At 50.4% G+C, this 22,677-nt stretch overlaps 1 protein-coding gene across 1 annotated transcript in view; it reads right to left on the bottom strand.

Annotated features, from left to right (window-relative positions):
• Nucleotides 1–22,083: 22,083 nt before the first annotated feature.
• The window catches only part of LOC119173534 (alpha-crystallin A chain), a 186,436-nt gene continuing 185,842 nt past the window's right edge, over nt 22,084–22,677 (bottom strand). The window contains exon 3 of the mRNA XM_037424342.2: nt 22,084–22,434. Within this exon, the coding sequence (XP_037280239.1) occupies nt 22,117–22,434 (318 nt within the window). The 3' untranslated portion in view covers nt 22,084–22,116. The remainder of the gene's footprint in view (nt 22,435–22,677) is intronic.

The following is a 22,677-nucleotide window of genomic DNA, read 5'->3' on the forward strand; positions in this document are numbered from 1 at the left end:
CGAAATAAGAGCGTGCTTCGGAGACTCCGTAGCTAAGAGAAAGCAGGCCGAACAAACGTTACTGCACAGAGGTTAGATTGCAGGAGAGACGTGCACGACCTATGTAGAGGCAATCTTGAAGCTCTGCAATATTGTTAGCCCTTCTATGTCAGAGGAAGACAAAGTTGGCCACCTGTTGAAGGGCATTGCCGAGGACGTGTATCAGTTCCTCATCAGCAAAGACAGCCTTGCTACGGTAACCGATGTCATAAACCACTGTCGCACATTCGAGACCCTGAATATGCGACGTATCACCCGCAAGTTTGGTCGCCTACCGAATGTAACCACCTAGGAAAGTGTTGACGAATAGACGCCGCATGATCTCGCGTCGACAATACGCCAGATCGTTCGGGAAGAGCTCACTCGCCATGCTCGCCCGACGCCGTACGAAGCTACACCCGCACCGCCTCCCTCTCGCCCTCCTGTGTCAATTGCCGCAGCAGGCATCGATGACTGCAACTACAAGCCACCCTCACCACCGAGGTCACAGCGCAATAACTACCCGCTGCCGAGGTACGAAGACCGCTTCAGTTACCCCCATCAGCCAGCCAACACCTATTACGACCCGAACGAAGATGTACCCGTACCACTACCACATCAGCGCAATGCCTTCCAGGAGTACAATGCATACTGCCAGGCCCCTGTGTCCTACCGTTGCGGTATCGCCGGGCATATAGCTCGGTTCTGTCGTCGACAGAGGGAGCCGACATCCCGATATCGTTCCCCATCAGAGTTTCCGCCAGTGGGCACTGGTCACAACAACGGTCATTGGCCCGCCTATTTCAGGAGTACCTCGCGGCGGGGAAATCACTGTGGCAGTTCTCCCGCTTCTGACCGTAGTTTGACGCCTCCATCTGGCTGACTGCATCGTTCGGCTTCGCCAGGACGACGCCTGTCATCACCGCCGCCGCCGGGAAACTGGCCAGCGCGACCGATGGAGGTGAGGTCGCACAACAAGATTTGCCTCAGATGCCTCCGCCAGTTATAATCTCCAAGAACAAGATACGTGTGGAAGTAGATGGCTTTTGTACAAGTGCTTTGGTGGACACTGGTGCTACGATATTAGTTATGAGTCTTTCTTTCAAAAGTCGCATTGGCCGCAAAGTTATGTTTTCTTTTGGCGAATCAACAAGGTTTTGTGGTGTTGGTGGGGAGGTACTTCATCCTGTCGGAGTTTGTGCCGTCAATGTCTTATTGGCAGGAAAGGTGTTCCGAACAGAGTTTCTTGTTCTGCAACGTTGTACCCACGATGTGATCCTCGGTCTTGACTTCCTCCAAGGATGTGGCGCTTTCGTCGATTGTGGAAGTGGTGAACTTTCCGTCAGCGACGACATTGTTCCTGCCCTCGTCGATGAGGCGCCGCAGGCCGCAAAGGACGCTGTGATTGTTTCCGACGAGCTGACAGTGCCGCCATGGTCAATGAGGTCAGTTGCGCTGTTCGCCCCAGAATCTGCCACAACTTTTGACGCCATCGTTGAACCTTCCATCGTTCAATGTCCTAAGAAAGGCATACTCGTCCCTCGTTGTTTGGTATCTGTTGTGAAGGAGCAACCTTTCTGTGGGCACTGAACTGTTCGCCAATGCTCGTTGTGCTCCCTCGAGGAATGAAGCTTGGCGTCTTCAATGATTCCACTGAAGGTTCTGTAGCGGTCGTTAACAATGATGAAAGCGAGAAAGGTACAGTCTCTGGCAAGCGCAGTTGCTCTTACGAGTCGCAGATCCTAGGCATGATTAGCGCCACTTTGCGGTCACACGAGCAGCAGACGTTACGCCATCTTTTGAGGCGACATGCTTCTGTGTTTCACTTTTGCCAAGAGGAGAAGCGACTACCTTTACCATGTTCTCGCGCTCACCATAGGATTGAGACCAGCACTGTCCATCCGATCCGACAAAAGTCTTACCAAGTGTCGTCATCAGAACGAAGAGTTATTGCCGACCAGGTTCAGGAAATGCTGAAGAAGGGTGTCATTGAAGAGTCGTGTAGCCCGTGGGCAGCACCGGTCATCTTGGTTAAGAAGAAAGATGGTGCCTGGCGATTCTGTGTTGATTACAGAAGACTCAATGCCGTGACCAAAAAAATGTATATCCGCTGCCTAGCATTGACGATGTTATTGACTGCTTACACTCGGCTTCGTACTCTTCTTCAAACGACCTACAATCAGGATATTGGCAGATACCTATGCACCCTTTTAGACAAGGAGACCGCATTCGTGACGCCTTATGGACTGTACCAATTCAATGTGATGCCGTTTGGGCTTTGCAACGCCCCCTCCACTTTTAAAAGGTTAATGGACTCTGTCCTTCGTGGTCTTAAATGGAAGGTGTGCTTATGCTACCTGGATGACGTCGTCATTTTTGGGCGTACCTTTGAAGAGCACAACGTCCGTTTAAGCCTTGTTTTAGACTGTGTCGGAAAGGCTCGCTTGATTTTTAACTCTAAGAAGTGCCGGTTTGGTGAACGACAAGCTTTAGTCCTCGGTCAACTAGTTGACAAAGATGGTGTCAGGCCGGATGCCCGCAAAATCGATGCAGTCGGCACATTCAAACCACCCCATACACAGAAGGAACTTCGCAGCTTCTTGGGCCTATGTTCCTACTTTTGCCGCTTGTACCCCGATTCGCGAACGTAGTACACCCACTGACGAGCTTGTTGCGAAAAGACAGTCCATTCGAATGGACACCTGATTGTGATGCCGCATTTTCTGAACTGAAATTTCTACTGACATCTGAGCCTATTCTTCGTCATTTCGATCCTTCTGCTCCTACAGAAGTACACAGTGACGCAAGTGGAATTGGCATCGGAGGTGTGCTTGTTCAGCGCCATGATAATGCAGAGCATGTTGTTGCTTATACGAGTCGATCCTCTAAGTAAGGCTGAAATGAATTATACGGTGACAGAGCAAGAATGTTTAGCGGCTGTATTCGCCATTCAGAAGTTTCGATGTTACCTCTACGGTCATCCATTCACGATTGTGACAGACCATCATTCATTATGTTGGCTTGTTATCCTCCGAGACCCTTCTGGCCGCCTTGCTCGATGGGCTTTACGCCTTCAAGAATTAGACTTCAGCATTTCGTACAGAAGTGGACGACGTCATTCGGACGCTCATTGCCTTTCTCGCCTGCCTATGACCACGACGGAGGACAGTGCAAATACCCTCGACATCTGTTTTGCTGCGGTCTCTCACACGTTTCCTGGCGCCAATATCTTGAAACCACAACAATTGAATGATTTATCTTTAGACCCTTTGTTCGTTGACGCTCGGAGTCTAAAAGGCAGTGGTCGCTTTCGCATTCGTGATGGACTGTTGTGCAAAACGAATTACTCGGAAATCGGCGCACGTTATTTACTGGTTATACCTCAAAGTCTTCGATGCGACGTTCTCCGTACTATGCACGATGATCTAACGTGAAGACAGCTTGGGTTCATTCGCACCCTGCATTGGGTGCAGCAGCGTTTTTACTAGCCTCGAATGCGAGATTTTACGAAACAATACGCCTCGAGCTGCGAGAACTGCCAGCGTCACAAACGACCTACCAGTGCACCGCACGGCCTTCACCCCGTAGAACCGCCTACTACGCCTTTCGAGCAAGTGGGCATCGACCTATTGGGCCCGTTTCCGCGATCTTCAAACATCAATCGCTGGATAATAGTGTGAGTCGACCACCTTACGAGATACGCCGAAACCGCTGCGATACCATCTTCTACAGCTGATGGCGTCGCTGCCTTTTTGTTACGCTCCGTTGTTCTTCGCCATGGTCCACTTCAAGTAATCATCAGTGACCGTGGTCGCCAATTCATCGCGAACGCTGTGGAAGAATTGCTTCGCCTCTGCACTTCACAGTTCAGACATTCGACATCATGCCATCCCCAGACGAATGGTCTTGTACAACGCACCAATCGAACTCTTACTAACATGCTCGCTATGTACGTTGCATCTAATCACAAAAACTGTGACGAGATCTTACCATTTATTACTTACGCATACAATACAGCGAAGCACGACACCACGGACTTCACGCCCTTCTACCTGTTCTACGCTCGATCACCGCACAGCTCCCTTGATACAATCCTCCCATTTAAGCTCCATACCGATGAGTCCGTGGCCGAAACATTGTGCCGGGCTGAAGAAGCCCGCCAAATCGCTCGCTTGCGCACAGTGGCATCACAAGATCGCTCCAAGCAACGGTACGATCAACGCCTGATGCCATTTCATTCCGCAAAGGTGAATTAGTGTGGTTGTAGACCCCCAACGAAAACCTGGTTTATGTCAGATGTTTTTACCGCAGTACACAGGCCCCTACGTCAATGTAGATCGCTTGACTGACTTGACGTACGTTGTGGCACGCTTGACGACACCTTCTCGTCAGTCAAATCGAACGCAGTTGGTGCACGTGGCTCGCCTCAAGAAATTTCATCCCTCCAGTGACTTAAACTCGCCCAGCGGGCTTCGTCTGTGAACCGGGGATCGCTAAGGTATGTGCCGGGTAGGTAGAAGAGGAACACGACGTTGTCTGGTGCGGCCTGAGGACTCCATCTTTACCACGACTGCCGAACTTCATCCTCACCCTGTAAATAATTCCACATATTCTTTAATTCAACCGTGACAATATGTTAGGTGCGTATTGCATTTGTCACTAGGGAGTTTTAAAATACCGTTTGCAAGTGCTGCGGGTGTTGCGGGCGAAGAGAGCGCCATAAGAGTTTTAGAATAGCGTTTTCCCTGCTGCGAGCCGCAACGCACGATCGCAGCGACACCCTAGCTTCGAAACCAGCGCTTGCAGGCCACATGCAGGCTGCCATCACCGCCCGTAGCCTCGAAACCACCGCTTGCGGGCCATATGTGGGCCGCCCTCACCACATGCAATTTCGGATTTTCTGCGTGCGGACCGCGAACGCGAACTCTGACTCCCGTTACGACGCATGCGCAGTGGCAGTGACCACACTGCAAGGGCTCGTGGTGCGCAATTCTAAAGCTCCCTACTGAAGTCTTAACCTAACGTTTCTGGCATTGTGCTCTTCGGCGTAGAGATCTTTTTTTGTGCTCTTCACTTCGCGTACTGTTTTCGTCAATTGCTTTGCACGAAAGAGAACTGTCTGCGATGCTTCGCAGCACGTTTGCTTCAAAACTATTACTTCGCTCAATAAATTGAGTTGCCGCTTGCGTTGCTAGGTTTTCTTTGTGCCGCTACATGTATTCGGATTCACTGCATAAGTCAGAGCTTGTAAAAAGTGCAGCTATTCTCAGTATCGTAATCTGTTCCGTTTGCAAATCGCCTAAAGCTCAAACGAGCGCAATAAAAGAAGTGGTGAATCTACAAAATTGTTTGCTAGCTAGCTTTTTGGACGTTATCTCTAATTAAACAATCCTGCTTTCTTAACGGCTTGCAGGACACGTAAAATTGCTTTGTTTCCGATGTGGCAACTGCTTGTGGCAGTTTTCACAAAAGAGCGATGTAAAGTGGGCAGGAGAAAATTAGCGTGGAGGTGAGACAGAAAACGTAGTCAAAATTTGTCTTTTCATTCTTCGGTTCATGCTGGAGTTATGTGCTGAGGCAAGTACTGCCATGTCGCGTTGTTCACTGTATGTGTAGTTATGTGCGTTTATTGCAGTTTTATTCTACTGCTGTTCTTGTAAATTGTTGCTTATATGTTTATTTCTTGTGTGTAATTTTGTAATCACTATAGGGCAGCCGTATTTTTGTGTCTCGCAGTGTAATAAACCTGTTTTTGTGCCTGCGTTTATGAATCAATAACAAAGTAGGAGTGTGCTTACCGAAAGTATCCCTTGAAAATAAAAGTTCTCGCTCCTCCAGTGATTGTCCTGTTTTATTTAAAAGATGTAAAAAGCCACACATTCGCATCGTGTGCTTGCCGCTCTAGTGGTGCACCTTACACGAAGCTCGTCGATGCATGCGAACGAAGCGTTAGAAAATTTAAGTATGGCCACACAGATGTGCACGCTGGCAGAAGTGGTCTCGACGGCTGTGTAATAATCTTAGTCACTACAAAATGGCCTTCGAGACAGCCTTTTCTGTGATCTGCCATCTCTGAGGCCCCAAAGTTTCACCACACCTGTTTGGTGGGCTGCGAACCAAAATCAGGCGCACGGGCCTATAGAAGTGCCCTCTCTTGACCTTTTATGCTGGCACCTTGAGGCTTCATTTTGGCAGCGGTGGCAGCTGTGGGAACACGCGGTTGATGTTTGCCTTTAATTGCTTCAGTATCTGCTATTGGGACAGATTTTAATATTGCTGTCCGCTGCCACATCTTGCTTCATTGTTTATAGCTTTTTTTAGCCTTTTTCTCTTGTGTGGTTCTTGTAATCTAAGATGGCACCTGATCCTGAGTTTCTAAAAATGTTGAAAGAAGTGAATCAGAAAATTCACGACATGCGTGCTTCTTTGGAGAGGAAATTCCGAAAAGAATGCAGAGAACTGAAAGCTAGCATGGAAATGTTTAACTAACGTTTCGAAGAAATGAGTGCTAGTATGAAGGTCATTGTGCAAGAAAATATAGATGTTAAAGCTCAGAATTCTCACTTTGTGTCTGAGTTTGCACTCCTTTAGACAGAGGTGCAAGCAAATGAACAAAAGATAGTACAACTGAAACAGTCGTCGCGAGTCAGAAACCTAATAATCAAGGGCATTCCAGTTTGACGGGATGAAAGTGTCTTGGCAATGTTACAAAAAGTTGGTAATGTTATGGGTCAACCTGTTGCACAGGGTGATACTGCCGCATGTCACAGGATTCCAACAAAAGTCCCAACGCAATCAAACGTTCATGTTCAGCTTACCAGTAGGTCGAAACGCGATGCAGTTCTTGAGAAGGCCAGAAAGAAAAGGTTTCCAACTACTCATACCGGTTTCACACAGTCTGCCCCAATATATAATGATGAACAACTACGTTTCGAACGAAAAATGCTCCTGGGCATGATCATTGCGAAAAAAGAAGGAATAGGGTAGCGTTTTGCGTGGACGAAGGACGGCAAGATTTTCGCAAGGAAAACTGAATCTTCCCGAGCACTGCGCACAGCTTGTGTCTCGCATCTTGATAAAATCAACTAGCGATATGATGGCTTTTTTCGATGACGTCATATTGATGAACAATGACAGCGCTGCTTATCTTTTGCCTTGCGAAGTTGGTTACTTGTATGCAAGAAACAAGAATGTTTTGTCGTTCGTCTACGTTAACGCACAATCAGTTGGAAACAAGGAAGATGAAATTGGTGCGCTTTTGACTATGTTTGGTTTCTCCCCTGATGTACTTATGATAACTAAACCTGAGTTTAAAATAATACAGATTTGTTCAAGTTGCCTGCATTTATTACATTTTTTTTGTAAAGAGGCCTTCCCGAAGAAGAGGAGGCGTTATGTTAATGACAAAAGCACGCTACTGTGCCAGACCATTCACTCTAAATCAAAAAGGTGTTAAAAGGGTGTGTCGTTTGTCCTTTTGCACCTATATAACGGGGCTGTCACAACCATAAATCCCTTTAAGAACTATCGGAACAGGGTCTAACAGTTAATCCCGAGAGACGAGCTCAAGGGACTAACATTTAGTACTCACAATTGCACCTTATAGGGCAACTGTTATTCCCCACATTTACATTTTACCGGGCAACCGTTAGTCCTTGCAGTTGCACCTCGCCGGACAAACGGTTGATCCACTCAATTACTCCATTCAGATAAATTTTTTATCCCCAGTTCAAGCATTGTTTTTTTATTTTTTCCTGCCAGGCCTAATACTTTTTCCGCTTGTTTTTCTGCGGAGTGAGCAACAATTAGCGCAGAAAAGAACACGCGAAAAAGTACTTAGCCACCTATGTGTAACTGCTTTCACAGTCACGGCAACAACGAAAGACAAAAGTGACACATTGAAATCTTTTATTTTTCTACATACAAAGGAAGTTTCTCAATTTCTTAAAGTGAATTCATGGTGAAGTGTCAAGTCCAGTCTCAATGTCACATCTTAATCACTGTTTGTGGAGCTCCTCCGACGGAAGCAATAGATGACAGGCATTGCAGACGCCAGCGCACCCAGCCTTCTACCGGTTGTGTTCCCACGGCTATACGTACAATGAGACTGTAAAAATAGTTATTACGTGACAGATGAAGATGCACGCATATAACAAGTACGTGCAAGTTAATATAAAAATATGCGTGTAAAATATGACACACAAATAACTCTACCTTCACATCTCTTAGAACCCTCATGAAGCTGCTATGACGAAATAGATGAATGACAGACATCGCAGACGCCAGCGCACGCAGCTTTTAGCACGCTGTGTGCCTACGGCTGCACAATAAGTATGTAAAATAGTGAGTCACACGTGACAAAGGATTAATACGAATGCATATGAGAAACACGTACAAGGTTACATAAAAACATACGTGAGATATTACATGCTAATAATTTCACCGTGATGTCACCCATTGTCAAGGACTCATTTCGGTCCCCGTATCCCAACAGCTTAGGAGCGGTGGCCGCAGCCACAACTGCCCGAACCACCGTGCCGCCAACAAGTCGACGAGTTCTAAGCGAGTGACGTCGTTCAGCTCGAGCAAGCGAACGCGAGACCAAACACGGAACTGCACGCGGAGTGTCTGCCGCCAGAAAACTTCGAACAGGAGAGCAAGCGTACGCTTGGCCGCCGACAAGTACAGCGCTGAGCTGGTTTAGAGCTAGCGCCGAAGATATCAAGGGTAATGCGACCATTTCCTACAAACTCGAGCGAGTGCGAGTGCAGCGCGCAACCGCGAGTCCGCCGCCGCGGCCAACAGATGGCGCCGAACTGCTCGTGACCGACTGACGGGGAAGCCAACTGTAATGGCGACCAATTTTTACTGAGTTCCGACGTTGGCGAAAGCCCCGCCAGCCCGTTCTGGTGCACTTACAGCGCGCAACATACCACAACCAAGCTCGTTACGAGAACCAGCAACGTGTTTTCGAAGACTCCCAACACAGCGACGAGGTCTCAGCCCAATATCGTGAGCCCGGAGCTCATCGCGGTGGCGAATACAGGCGAGCACTCGATGAGTGAGCGTACGGGAGGGCGGCAGCAATGGCGGACAATTTCCAGATGGTCGCAAAGCACAGGCGAACTGCAGACGCCCAAGCTGACCTTCGCGGTGAATTTTGTGCGTGCGATAAACAACACGACCGGGCCCGTTGCCAGCAAGCGTGATCCGTATCGCGCACGCAACACGTGGAGTAGGATAAAGAATGATCACCTACGTGCGAAAGAATCCAGCGCTGATTTCTGCCCTGAGTCGGATTAAGTAATGTATCCGATAGGCCTGCTGTCTTCTCGGCCGCCATGTTGGCCTTCCCAACAGTTGTTGTCGTGTGTTGGTCGTGACTATCTAGAAGCCAGAAATGCACAGCGCGTCGTGGTGACGTGTCGAGACCAGCTCCAGACTTCATGAGTGCAGTGAAACTTAAAAGCAGCTGACCCGCTCGTCCAAGCGTACACACAAGCACCACGTCGTTATTCCTAGATTGTCGAATCCAGGCGGCCGTGGTCGAGCACTCCGAGCACAACGCAAAGCGAACTGTCACCAGCAATATACGGGGAAATACTGAGCCAGGAGAGGAAATGACGCAGAGCTGGTCACCTTGGCAACGCTTTGCGCACGTCTGTTCAACCCTTCGGAGTGTGCTTGGAGACTAAGTGGTTTGCAGACGGCCCGCTTCCCTCTATGGTTACTCCTCAACTGTTTATCTGTTCATCGCGCGCGCCTACTGGGCTCCGCGTTACTCCTTTTTCGGGCAATTTTGCCTTAGAGTGTTGAGTAATTTTCCTTTGTTACTTTTGACGCTGAAGTTCTCTCGGTGAAATACAATGATAATGTGTATCGTGTTTTATATAGACCTCCAGGTGCGAGCTTACCTAGCTTTCTTTTAAGGATGATTACCTAAGCAGGAAAATCAATAACCGCTTTAAACTCATTATGGAAGGTGATATAAACATTGACTTTCTGGAGAATTTGAAACCATGAGACGATATATGTAGGATACTTCGATGCAATGGTTTTAAAAATTTAATAAAAATTCCTACATATATTTCACTGGACATAACTAGACTGATAGACGTCTTCCTAAATAATGTTCAAAATACACATTTATCATCAGGTGTTGTAGGAATTCACATTAGCGATCATCTCCCAATATTTATATTTAAGCAAGCCTCATAAAAGCGCAAATCGTACATGTTTGTCTGCACGGGACGTAAATGCACACAACTTAGACAATTTTTGTAATGAAATATTGTTCATTGATTGGTCACTTCGCTGCTTATTGCCGATCCTGAAGCTGCGTATGAATATTTTCATGAGAAGTTTAAAGCTGCATATGAGAAATGTTTAAGGTACAAAGTTTTTAAACCTGGCCGCAAGTGCAAAAATCCCTGAGTCACAAATCATTGTTTAAAAGAAATACGCATAAAAATCGCTTATTCCATAATTTCATTTCAACACGGTCTGAAGAAACCTTGCGTCAATTCAAGGTTCAAAGGAATAAAGTGAACAGCCGTTTATGTTGGGAGAAAAGAGTAGACTTGCAAAATTTATTTGACGTTGGTGTTGAAATAAATGTGACAATCAGTGGAAATGTATTAACGCTGTTCTTGACTGAGATGACTGTAAGGAGACTATTAGTAAGATGGAAATTGATAGAAATTAATACCAGAAAAATATTTAGCAGAAACCTTCAATGACTATTTCTCTATCCCAATTGTCTGAACTTTTTTAGTGCCCGAACCAGTCATTCTGAATTTTTGGCTCCTATGACACCCAAGAGAATAAATGACACATTTCTATCAATCACAAATACCCAATGTAGTGATGCTGATGGTTTCGAATTTGTGCCTGCAAAGTACGTAATATATTCCATCAGTCCGGCCCTTACACACTTCTACAATCTGGTTTTATCCTGTGCTACTTTTCCAAAGAAGCCTCCAGATTACTAAACGTATAGTGTTACACAAGGGTGAAGATAAAAGCGCTTTAACTAATAATCGAGCATTATCAGTCTTGCCAATTTTTCAAAACTGCTTGAAAGGTTAATTTAAAGCCATATTTCTGTCTCTATAGCTAAGCACACATAATGACCAATATGCTCTTTGGGTTCACCAAAGGACAATCTACTGAAGCAGCCCTTCTAACACAAAAGGAAAGAATATAAGAATTTTTTGAACGTCAGCTATGTGCATTGGTTATTTTGTAGACTATTCAAAGACATTTCACTTCGTAACAATACCACACTTATGGAAAAATAAACTACTATGGCTTCCGGGGAGAATTTCTGAAATGATAAAATCTTACTTTCAGCATCACATGCAAAAAGTGGTAAATAATATTTACACGTCTAATGTGAAGCCACTTGCTGCAGGAGTACTACAGGGAAGCACCTTGGTCCTTTGCTTTTTACATTTATAATAATTATTTAGTGAGCATTGATCATGATGTAAAATTTATTATATATGCGGATGGCACCACAATTCTTGCAACTGCGAAAGATGCTGAGGATGCCATGAATAAAGCCAACGTAATTCTATCAAAACTGTCGTCTTGGCGATAGTTATAGCGCGTGAACAAAACGACGACACAGAGACAAGAAGGACACGATAGACACGAGCACTCTGTGTCTCTGTGTCGTCGTCTTGTCTTCTTGTCTCTGTGTCGTCGTTTTGTTCTCGCGCTGTAACTATCGTCATGCCATACCAACTAGCCCAAGCTGCCACACTTCTATGTCGTCTTGGAGCACAGCGACCTCATTGAAAATCGACGTTAATAAAAGAAAAGCTGTACCTTTTAGACCAAAAAATCGAAACATTGACACTTCAACGAGTTTACATCTTGTGGGAATCGAGAGTGCCCTCCTACCGGGCGCCTCGTTCCCCAGCTGCCGCGCCGCGCCGGCGGCGTAGCCCGGGCGCGCATAAGCACCGGAACCCGCCAAGATGCCTGCCAGGGCACCTCTTGGTCTGGGCCAGTCAACCGTCGGCTCCTTCCCGCGCTGGCATATCCGGGCACGCTGCGCTGGCGTGCAGCGCGGGCTACGTGACAACACAGCGCCATTTCCTTTTGGGCGCGCGTGACATCCTCCTTTCCTACGAGCTGTGTTGCGCCCGACGATTCGCTAACCGCTGCAGATGCTCTCAGGCCTTCACGAGGGGTCGACGCGCTGCTAAGCAGGCGGCTTCTCGTTCGTGCGTTCGACTTCGGCCCTTGTGCGGGAGTCGTCGCGCCCTAGGCAAGCGTACTTGCTAGGTCTTGCGGAGTTCCCTATACGGCCTCCAAGCCCGTGAGTGTCGCACTGTGCTGCATCTTGGGTTAATAAACCCGTTGTTCTTGTTTTCTGCCTCGTGCGTGGTTTCTGCGCCGTGTCGGAGAAAACGACGAACCCGGCCGCAGCGTCGTCGCACGCAGCGGCAGTGGAGGACGTCGCATCCCTACATGGTTGCGCTTAGTAGGTAAGCCTAGTGCAAACCTATCTCCACATAACTGGCGCCCAACTTTCGGCATGGCTTCGGCATGGCTTCAGAGCAGACCTCTTCGAGGCGCTCGTTCCTGTTCAATCCTGTGGCGACGGACTTGATCTCGTTCGAGGCGGACGGCTGCAACAGCACGGGGTATGGCCCTCTCGGCGACTCTCTGCTTTCGTTCACCGAGAGAGATCACTTTTTCGGGGCCCCCTACGGTTGATTGATGGATTTGTGGGGTTTGACGTCCCAAAACCACCACATGATTATGAGAAACGCCGTAGTAGAGGGCTCCGGAAATTTGGACCACCTGGGGTTCTTTAACGTGCACCCAAATCTGAGCACACGGGCCTACAACATTTCCGCCTCCATCGGAAATGCAGCCGCCGCAGCCGGGATTTGATCCCGCGACCTGCGGGTCAGCAGCCCTAAGCCACTAGCTACTAGACCACCACTAGACCACCACAAGACCACTAGACCTTAGCCACTAGACCACCGCGGCGGGGCGGGGCCCCCTACGGTGATGCGAGTCGCTTGAACGAGGACCACAGTCCTAGCCAAGCCAGTAACGGGCTGTATTTGGTGTTCGAGACTCACGCGCTTACGGGCCCGTTCCCGGCGCAGTCTCCGCTCGCTGGCCTTTCCCCGCCAGCAGCACGGTTGACAGCTCAAACAGCCGCACCCAGTCCTTCCTACTGGGGGCACTCAGGTGCTGGCGGGAACGCGCTTACTGACCCGCCACGGTCGCGAGCGCAAAGGGTTAACGATGTCGTTTGCGAGCCTGCTCGCTTAACCGACAAACGTAGCCGCGTTCACCGACGCTCGCTGGCCGGAAACTCACGTGGGTGACGCTTTCGACAGACGTGGGCCACCGTGCTCCGCTGTCGACGCGCTTGCCAGTCGCGTGAGGCCTCAAGCACCAGTAGGAGCGCAAACCCTACCCTCCTCTATGTCGTGTACTGGCCCTTTTCGGTCGGACGCGCATGTTGGGGAACAGGCGCACGCACCTGTTACGGCCGCGCCCGCGTCGGAGCAGTCGCCGCTGCACGCAACTGCGGCGCAGCTCCTAAACGTTCGTTTTGGAAGCGGTGCGCTCGCAGCCTAGTGCTTTAAAAGGAGGCTCCGAGTCCCCTCAGCGAAGCGTTAGTTGCGCATGGGCTGTTCATGACTCGTCACACCGGAGTTCCCCGAAGCATGAGGCGGCCTGTATCGCGAGAGGCCGAGACGCGCTCGACGTGTCGGATCGCACTCTGGACCCGTACTCGTACGTCCGGGCGGCCACCGTTGCCCGGCAGCGTGAAAAAGAACGGAAGCCCCGTGCAAATGTGCACGAGAGGATATGCGATCGCGGAGCCCCCACTGTGGCTAGCGAACGGACACCTCGTAGCTTTAAAGGATTGCCAAAATTTCCCCCCCCCCACTGTTGGAGGAAAAGGCGTTGTCTGCTTTCGTTGCCGTGAGCGTGGTCACACCGCGTGTGAGTGCAACGCGCTCCAACCGACACAATGGCCTGCTCGCCCGTCGGGAAACGAGGTGAGCCGTTGGTGAGCTCGACCTTGTCGGCGGCGGCAGCAGTAAGAGAGCACGGGGGTGTAACAGAACCTCTGGCACCAATGGCGTGTCACGCTGGACATGACATTCCAGCCACGCCAGTGCCGTTCATCGCCCTTACGATCGCTGGTCGAGAGTTTGCGGCGTTTCTGGGTAGCGGGGATTCGATCTCGCTGTTCAGCGAAGAGGTGAGGGCTCATTTGCGCGACCGCTCTGCCCGCATTCGAGCTTGCGACACTGCCTTCCACCTCGCCAGCGGTACCACCACCTCGTGCGGCACTGCGCGGTTGGTTGTGCGTTGGGAGAATCGCGCACGCCGACAGCGCTTTGTGGATCTCCCTGGTCTTTCCCGTGGTCTCGGCTGCCAGTAAGTCGCCGGACGCCACGAGGAGGAAGGAGGAGAGGAGACTAAGCGTTGCCCCCGCAGCCTGCGTCTCCCCCTCCGATGACAAGACTGGCCCTTTGGCCGGCGCAGCGGAAAATGGTCCCTGTGTACAGCTTTCCCTCGAGCATATTGCTGCCGCGGTGAACGAGGTCTCGGCTATGCCGGTGACCCCCAGCTAAGCAGCATTTCGAATGGCTCGCTGCCGCCTTTGCCGGACAGCTTTTCAAAACGCGAGAAAGCACGTCTGTCGTCGCTGTTGACACATTTCCGCTACACGTTCACAGAACGCCCGGGTTGCACCTCTCTGGTGAGGCACCGGATTGACCATGGCGACGCACTACCGTGGAAATGCTATGCTCGCCCCGTTAGTGCGTCAAAGAGGAAAGCAATTGACCAGGCACTGAATGAGTTGATTCAGACCGGAGTTGTCCAACGCTCAAACAGCCCTTGGGGTTCACCGGTAGTAATAGTCCCCAAAAGAGACGGCTCTCACCAGCTCTGTGTGGACTACGCCGGCTGAACGAGGTCACGAGGAAGGATGCTTATCCTATGCCTAACGTTGACTCGATAGTGGCTGCTCTAGGCGGTGCTTGCTACTTCAGCACCTTGGATGCTAGCCGCGGTTACCTACAGGTTCAGATGGAGCAAGCTGACGCGGAGAAAACTGCGTTCACCTCTCACAGATGTTTGTACGAGTTTACCCGCATGCCGTTTGGCTGTTCTGGAGCTGCAGCTACGTTTCAGAGATTGATAGACCGTGTTATAGGGGACGCTAAATGGCAACACACCATGGCGTACCTCGACGACATCGTCATCTGCTCTCGAACGTTCGAGGAACACCTTCACCACTTGGAGGATGTCCTCAGGAGATTGCATGCCACCGGGTTGACTCTGAACCCGAACAAAGCTCAAATATCTGAGACTCGCATCTCACTATTAGGCTTTACCATTCAGAGCGGTCGTGTTCTGCCATGCGAGAAGAAGGTACGTGCCATTGTGGAGTACCCGACGCCGGCAAAGTTTCATGCCCTGAGGCGCTTTTTGGGCATGGTAAACTACTATCGACCGTTCATCCCAGACTGTGCGCCCCTCAAAGCGCCCTTGACTACACTCTTGAAAAAGTCGGCACGATGGAGCTGGGGGCCAAAACAAGAGCGAGCCTTCAAGGCGCTTTCCGAAGCTGTAGTGGCCACAGCCGAGTTAAAGCCGCCCGACCTGAACAGGGAGTTCGTTGTCCAAGCGGACGCGAGCGACCTGGGTCTCGGCGTGGTACTCCTTCAGGAGCACGAAGGCGCCCTCCGGCCAGTCGCCTTTGCGAGCCGGTCACTTAACGCCGCCGAGCTTAACTATAGCGTCACACAAAGGGAATGTCTCGCTATAGTTTTTGCTCTCCGGAAGTTCGACTGTTATGTCGACGGCGTGCCATTCATGGTGAAAACGGACCACATGGCACTCACCTGGCTTAAGCGCTTGCGCGAGCCCTCGGGCCGCCTCGCGTGCTGGGAGTTGACCTTGCAGCGGTACAACGTTGTTTTGCGCTACCGGAAAGGGAGTTCGAACGTCGTGGCTGAAGCCTTGTCGCTTGCCCCCGTTTTGGCGTCCGGCACTTGTGTCTGCCACTCCCGAGAGCAGTCGCATCAAGTAGACCCTGGGCCCTGCGGCTCCAAAAGGACGAAAGGCGTGAACCCCGATGGCGAAGTGACTTTCGAGTCGACAGCATCGGGTGAGGACGCATACCTGGTAGACCCTGTCACGTCCACCAGTATCGTCTTTAGCAGAGAGGAGATGCTGAAGGCACAGCAGGACGATCCGTTTTTTCAACAACACATTGTTGACGAGCTCAAAGAGCTGAGCTCCCAAGTGTAGCAGGGCGGTCAAACCGCCGGGCGCGAACAGACTGCTGGTATTGCTGTCGGCGCAGAATGCCGTACACAGGCTGGTATTGCTGCGGGCACGTTGGACTCGTACCTGCTTGATGCCGACGGCGTTCTCCTGCGCTACGTCCCATCTGAAGAAGCTCCTCAGCAGTCTTTCAAGGTGGTGATGCCCCGCAGTCTAAGGAAAGCCACCCTAGATTAATTCCACGACTCGTGGTTGGCCGGACACTTGAGTCACCTTAAGAGTTTTCAAAACTTGTGCCGCTGCGTTACCTGGCCAGGCATGAAGCGCGATGCCCTTCACTACGCCCGCTCATGCCGCGTGTGCCAATGCGTCAAGCCTCGCGGGGGCAAGCCTCCCGGGCTCATGCAGCCGATCGACAGCCAATAACCTTGGCAGGTCACGGCCTGTGACATTATGGGACCTTTCTCAAGAAGCCGGAGAGGCCATATTTTTTCTCCTGGCTGTCACTGATCACTTCACGAAGTGGGTCGAACTGTTTCCCCTTCGGAAGTTAACGGCACGCGTAATCTGGGACAAGTTGACCGAGGTCTTTACCCGTTTTGGCTTTCCGGCGGAGTTGATCACGGACAATGCATCCTATTTCACGGCCAAGGTGTTTGTGGATGCGTGTGCTGCCTTTGGCATTAAGCGCCGTAAAACAACCACGTATCACCCACAGGCCAACCCGACCGAGCGGATCAACCAAAACCTCAAGCCCTTGCTGACAGCCTTTTCGCAGCAACACAGTGATTGGGATGCCTGTCTCAACGAGATAGGCTTCTTCTTGCGGTCTACGGTCAATCACTCGACAGGGTACACGCCCGCCTTTCTCAACTTTGAGAGCGAGCTGCCTAACCCCATGGACAGCGTCCTGCGGGGCAGTGGCGGTGCAAGCGCCGTGATGGTCACCCCGTCTGGCTACGCGGCGGAACTGCGCTCACGAATGGACGCGGCCCTCGACCTGGCGCGTTCCAACCTGGAAAAAGCGCGAGCTGGTCAGAAGGCTCAATATGACCGGTCGCATCGGGATGTCCGTTACGATGTCGGCGATCTCGTCCCCAGGCGCAATCACGCCTTGAGTGACGCCGCCAAAGGCATCTCGGCCTCCCTTTCGGCCAAGTGGTTGGGCCCATACCAAATGCAGACCAAAGTGTCGCCCCTGGTATACAAGCTGGCTGACTCCCTCAAACCTCAAACCTTTCGTTGCCCGCAGCAACGACTTCGGGGAGGGGGAGGCGATCACCGAACCACAGGGAAACCGGGATAAGGCTCGTTCCGAACCACGCCACCGCTACAACCTGCGAAAACGCACTTAGGCTGACTTTCGCCTCCAGCCTGTAGCGAGACGTTATCCCCTCCATGTAAGGGAGCGGAGATTTATAGCTGCTGTGCTAGAGCCTATTCAGCAGCAAGAGCAACGGCGACCTGGCGAGCTTTCTCTCTGGGAATACCATTACATGCGCTGCGCGCGGAATATCCATTCAGTTCCCAGCGCTTCCGGCTGCTCGAGAAAAAAAAGCCCTTTCCCCGGTGGCTCAATCTCACTTGGTATCTTCCGCGTAGTCGGCGGGAGAAGGGAAGCGTGCGCCCTATTGGCTGACGCAACCTTCAATCCGACGGAGTAGGCTCTCTTTATTGGGCCAGCCTGTCGCGCCTCCGGGACCGCACCTTCAGTTGCGTTTTGGCTTTTCACCGACACCCCAGCTTTCGTTATGTCCTCCTCGATGACGCGTTCTTTCAAGAAAAAGCCCGGGAGACCAGCCGCGCGCTCAGTCGTTCCGCGGGCACCGGCCGCGTCCATGCCGCCTCCGTCGAATGCTCCCCCTGCCCCGGCTAACAAGACACCGCCTCGTAGTGAAGTCGCTACGTGGACGTTCCTACATGGCACTGAGGCCCCGGTTGCCTTCGTGTCGACTCGTCGTTGGTCCAAAGTCTGGGTGGGGTTAGACCCCGAGTCCGTCCCGCGTCCTTTCCGCAAGCGCACCCTTTCGGACCTGCTCGACGCTTCTGGAGGTGCCTCGATGCCGTCTGTTCCCGAGGCCTCCTACTGCGACGCTTGCGGAGTCCTACTGGTGCACGAGGCTACCCACCTCCGTTCACGGGTTCACCGAACGAAGTCCGGTGGTGCCCCTGCGGTCCTGTCCACTCCGGCGGTGCCGCCTGGCCCGGGACTTCAACCTGCCTTGTCGACCTACTCCGTTCAGGTGGTCGTGGCGGCGCTCGTCACGGACTCATCGTTCAAGTCGGCCATCGCTGCTGCGGGTTCTGCCACTCTCCGGCGGCCCCTGGTTCCTGCTGAGACGCTGCCAAACGAAGACACTGGGGCGCCCGTCGATCTCTTGGACGACACTGATCTGGACACCTTTATTCGGTTGTTCCGAATAAACGTGTCGGCGGATGCTTTTATTACGGCGTCTTTAGGGCGGCCTCGGCCTTAAGAGGGAGGAATGTGGGAATCGAGAGTGCCCTCCTACCGCGCGCCTCACTCCCCAGCTGCCACGCGTGCGCCGACGGCGTAGCCCGGGCGCGCATAAGCACAGGCATCCGCCAAGATTGCTGCCAGGGCGCCTCTTGGTCTGGGCAAGTGAAGCGTCGGCTCCTTCCCGCGCTGGCATGTCCGGGCACGCTACGCTGGCGCGCTGCGCGGGCTACGTCACAACGCAGCGCCATTTCCCTTTGGGCGCGCGTGACATCCTCCTCTCCTACGAGCTGTGTTGCGCCCGACGATTCGCTCGCCGCGGCAGATGCTCTCAGGCCTTCACGAGGGGTTGACGCTCGTTTAAGCAGGCGGCTTCTCGTTCGTGTGTTCGACTTCGGCCCTTGTGCGGGAGTCGTCGCGCCCTAGGCAAGCGTACTTGCTAGGTCTTGCGGAGTTCCCTATACGGCCTGCAAGCACGTGAGTTTCACACTGTGCTGCATCTTGGGTTAATAAACCCGTTGTTCTTGTTTTCTGCCTCGTGCGTGGTTTCTGCGCCGTGTCGGAGAAAACGATGAACCTGGCCGCATCGTCGTTGCATGCAGCGGCAGTGGAGGACTTCGCACCCTAACACGGTTGCGCTTAGTAGATAAGCCTAGTGCAAATTTACATATCTCCACAATCTCAATAACTTCATTCAGCCAATTGTAAGCTCTTTTAAATGCCTTGGTGTCATGTTTGAGCAACATCCATCATGGAATGATCACGTGCAAATGGTGGTGGGTAAACTCTCTCAGGTGATTGGATTACTGTGCAAGTCAAGTTTTTTTTCGTCCAAAAAGGGTTAAACATACATTATATGAATCTCTGTTTCTATCATACCTAAACTACCGTCATTTCGTCTGGGGCTCAACAGTTACTAACATTTCTACTCTCCATAGAATGCTAAAAAGCTATGCATTGTATTCTAAATGCTGCGTACATAACGCCAACGAGTCCTCTTTTCGAAAAATTGCATCTGCTACCAATGCCTAACATTTACAAAAATATATTGAAAATAAGTTATGACAACAGTATTAGAAAAAATGACACCCTAAAACGCATTTCCAATTTGATGCCAAAACATAAAACAATTAACACAAGGAGCTTCGAAATATGGGAACTAACTACTGAGGTCCAGAAAAAGTTATACCTACCGAATGTTGCAGCATAAACTTTCATACCTTTCAAGCATGAATAACGTCAAATAACATTTCAGTTCGTTGTGTCAAAAAGTCAACATATGCTGTATGTGCACATGCCTATGTGGTAGTGGCCAAAATGCGGTATATATTTTTGTATAAAACATCTGTTTCCACTTTTTATATGTATTCTGTTCATCAACTTTTGCGTTGTCATTCATATAAATTTTATTTTGCTTACTTTTGAATTTTCAGTATGTCTAATGACGAGTAATGTTTCTAGATTTGTATATTGTGTATTATGAGTTGTGTCACTAGCTTATAATTTATAAGTTATGTTTCAGTGTTGAGTTGCTGCTCTCATTCGTTGCTTGTTTCTGCCTGAAAAATATGAGCTAATTCTAAGCTATATGTCTAATGATGAGTAATGTTTCTAGATTTGTGTATTGTGTATTATGAGTTGTGTCACTAGCTTATAATTTATAAGTTATGTTTCAGTGTTGAGTTGCTGCTCTCATTCGTTGCTTGTTTCTGCCTGAAAAATATGAGCCATGAACCTCGTCAAGCCTTGCTGGATTTTTGTTCATAGTCCTCAACATTGTACAAATGTTGAAATAAAGTTTCATTTAATTGGATTTGAAGTCACTTTTGGTGAACCACAACGAAGGGTTACCTTCACGCATTCTTCGAATTCTGATTGACATTTATCGAAAATGTGTTAACGTTTTTAGTGTTTCCCCACTGCTATCTGCGTTCCTATCTGCTCAACTTCTGCACTACTGACAGTCTCATATTCGCTCACGTTTACACTCAGCTCCATTCACACGTATCTCAACACACATAGCGTTCACATGCCCCCTCAGTTTTACGTGATCAAGGATGCAAAAGGGGTCGCGATATGTCAAGACCTCACCCGAGCGAACTCTTTATGTAACATTCTTGATAAAATATCTCCAGTGAGTCACGTATTTAAAAAATGTTTTACTAGATTGCAACCACTGAAAATTCATATTTAAAAGTACACGAACAAAGGGTGTTTTATCAAGGCCGAATGATGTGAGATATTGACGTCGAAAAGAATTGAAACCATGATAAAAAATATCATTTTACGCCGACGGACTCATTATTTGGCTCACTTAAACTCAGGTCAGTCATGAGTCTGGGTGGTAACACTATGGCGAGCTTGAGTCTGAGTGAGTTTGGTTGACAAAAAGTTTAGCGATTCCGAGTCAGAGTCCGGTCGAGCAGAATGGGGTTCTGTCCGATGAGCTCTCAAAGCAAACTTCACTTCTTGAGTAAGGTTTCGTGAAATACCAAGTGCTCAGCACACACTTTTTTGAGAGGATTTTCCCACACACTGGCCACGAGATCGTGCGCGCGCATGCCGGCCGCGCTGATTCCGGGCGATGATTCGGGGACAACGGGGTTGCCGAAAACTGCTAGGGTGCCCCTGCCACGTACAGTGTAAAAACACATTTTTTACCTTGCGCGAAGACTATATCCACTCCATCATCTAAAACATAATAGGCCAGAAGCTCTTACGCTCAGACTACTGCAGATGAACACGCACTTAACCAGAGCTCCCTTCATGGTGTTTATCCAGACATGTTCCGCAATGACGCTTGACTGGCATGTAGCCACGGTAGCGCACATGTTCTGGAAGTGCAAAGCAATGTACACTAACCCCTACACTACTTCGGTCAGGTAGGAGTGGGTCCTACACAGCTCCCTGCTGGCTGACCAACTTCGGGTGGTCCAGTAGGCCCGTGGAGTAGCCGAAAGGCTTGGCTTGACTGTCCCAACAAGCAAGTCGCCCGCTGGGCGCTAACGCGTGCCTTGCGAGACCACAATAAAGTTTCACAACGAACCAACTAACCAACCTGCGTGTTTCTCAACCCTTTCAAATTTTTTCTCCTCATTACAAAGCACAACCCAGAATAGCGAGAAGCCTGTGTGTCTCACGCGACGACCAGGTGTAATGAGCCTCTCCCACCCCCCCCCCCATCGGCACAAAAGTTCGCCGAGAATGGGCGAGCTATTCTGTATTCGTCAATAAATGTGTTCGCCTCTCAAGCTGGCTGGCTTTGTACTTTAATCAGTTCCATATGTTGGCTTCTTAATCAGAAACAATGCATAGACAAGACATTGCGAAACAATTTTATTGTCCACCGGCGAGCGTCAGGGCTCGTGTTGCACCGTTAGCGGCATGGCAGCAGCGGCGGCGCCTTGCATGGCAATAGGCACGATGCGCTCATTGGGCGCCGTGGAAGGAGGCACCTTGGGCGCCGTGATGGTGAGCACACCATCAGGCGAAAGCGTCGAGGACACCTGCTCGGGCAGCGTGTCTTCGGGCAGGACGTAGCGGCGTGTGAACTCGCGAGACACGAAGCCGTGCTCATCCATGCGCTCCTCGTGGCGAGCCAACACGCTAATGCACCGGTCCACCGTCTTGACCGTGATCTCTTCCGGCGAGAAGTGGCTCACGTCCAGCATCACCTGCACAGTGGTGCCGCTCATTGGAAGCGGCAAGCACAAGCGGTGAGCACGAGACAGGTTATTTTAGCCGAGTGGCTCTACCACACGGTTAGGGCGGCAGTTCCAGAAGCTCGTGGTCGACACGTAACCATTTCAATCTGCAAGACCTGTATATCTCCTACCACCCTATAAAGTGGCCGTTATGATCGAGCGACTCGGGAACATGAAATGTTTTTGTGTCGTGGTAATAGCTTACCCGAATCC

This window comes from Rhipicephalus microplus, chromosome 5 (genome assembly GCF_043290135.1).
Source record: "Rhipicephalus microplus isolate Deutch F79 chromosome 5, USDA_Rmic, whole genome shotgun sequence".
NCBI classification, from domain to species: Eukaryota; Metazoa; Arthropoda; class Arachnida; order Ixodida; family Ixodidae; genus Rhipicephalus; species Rhipicephalus microplus.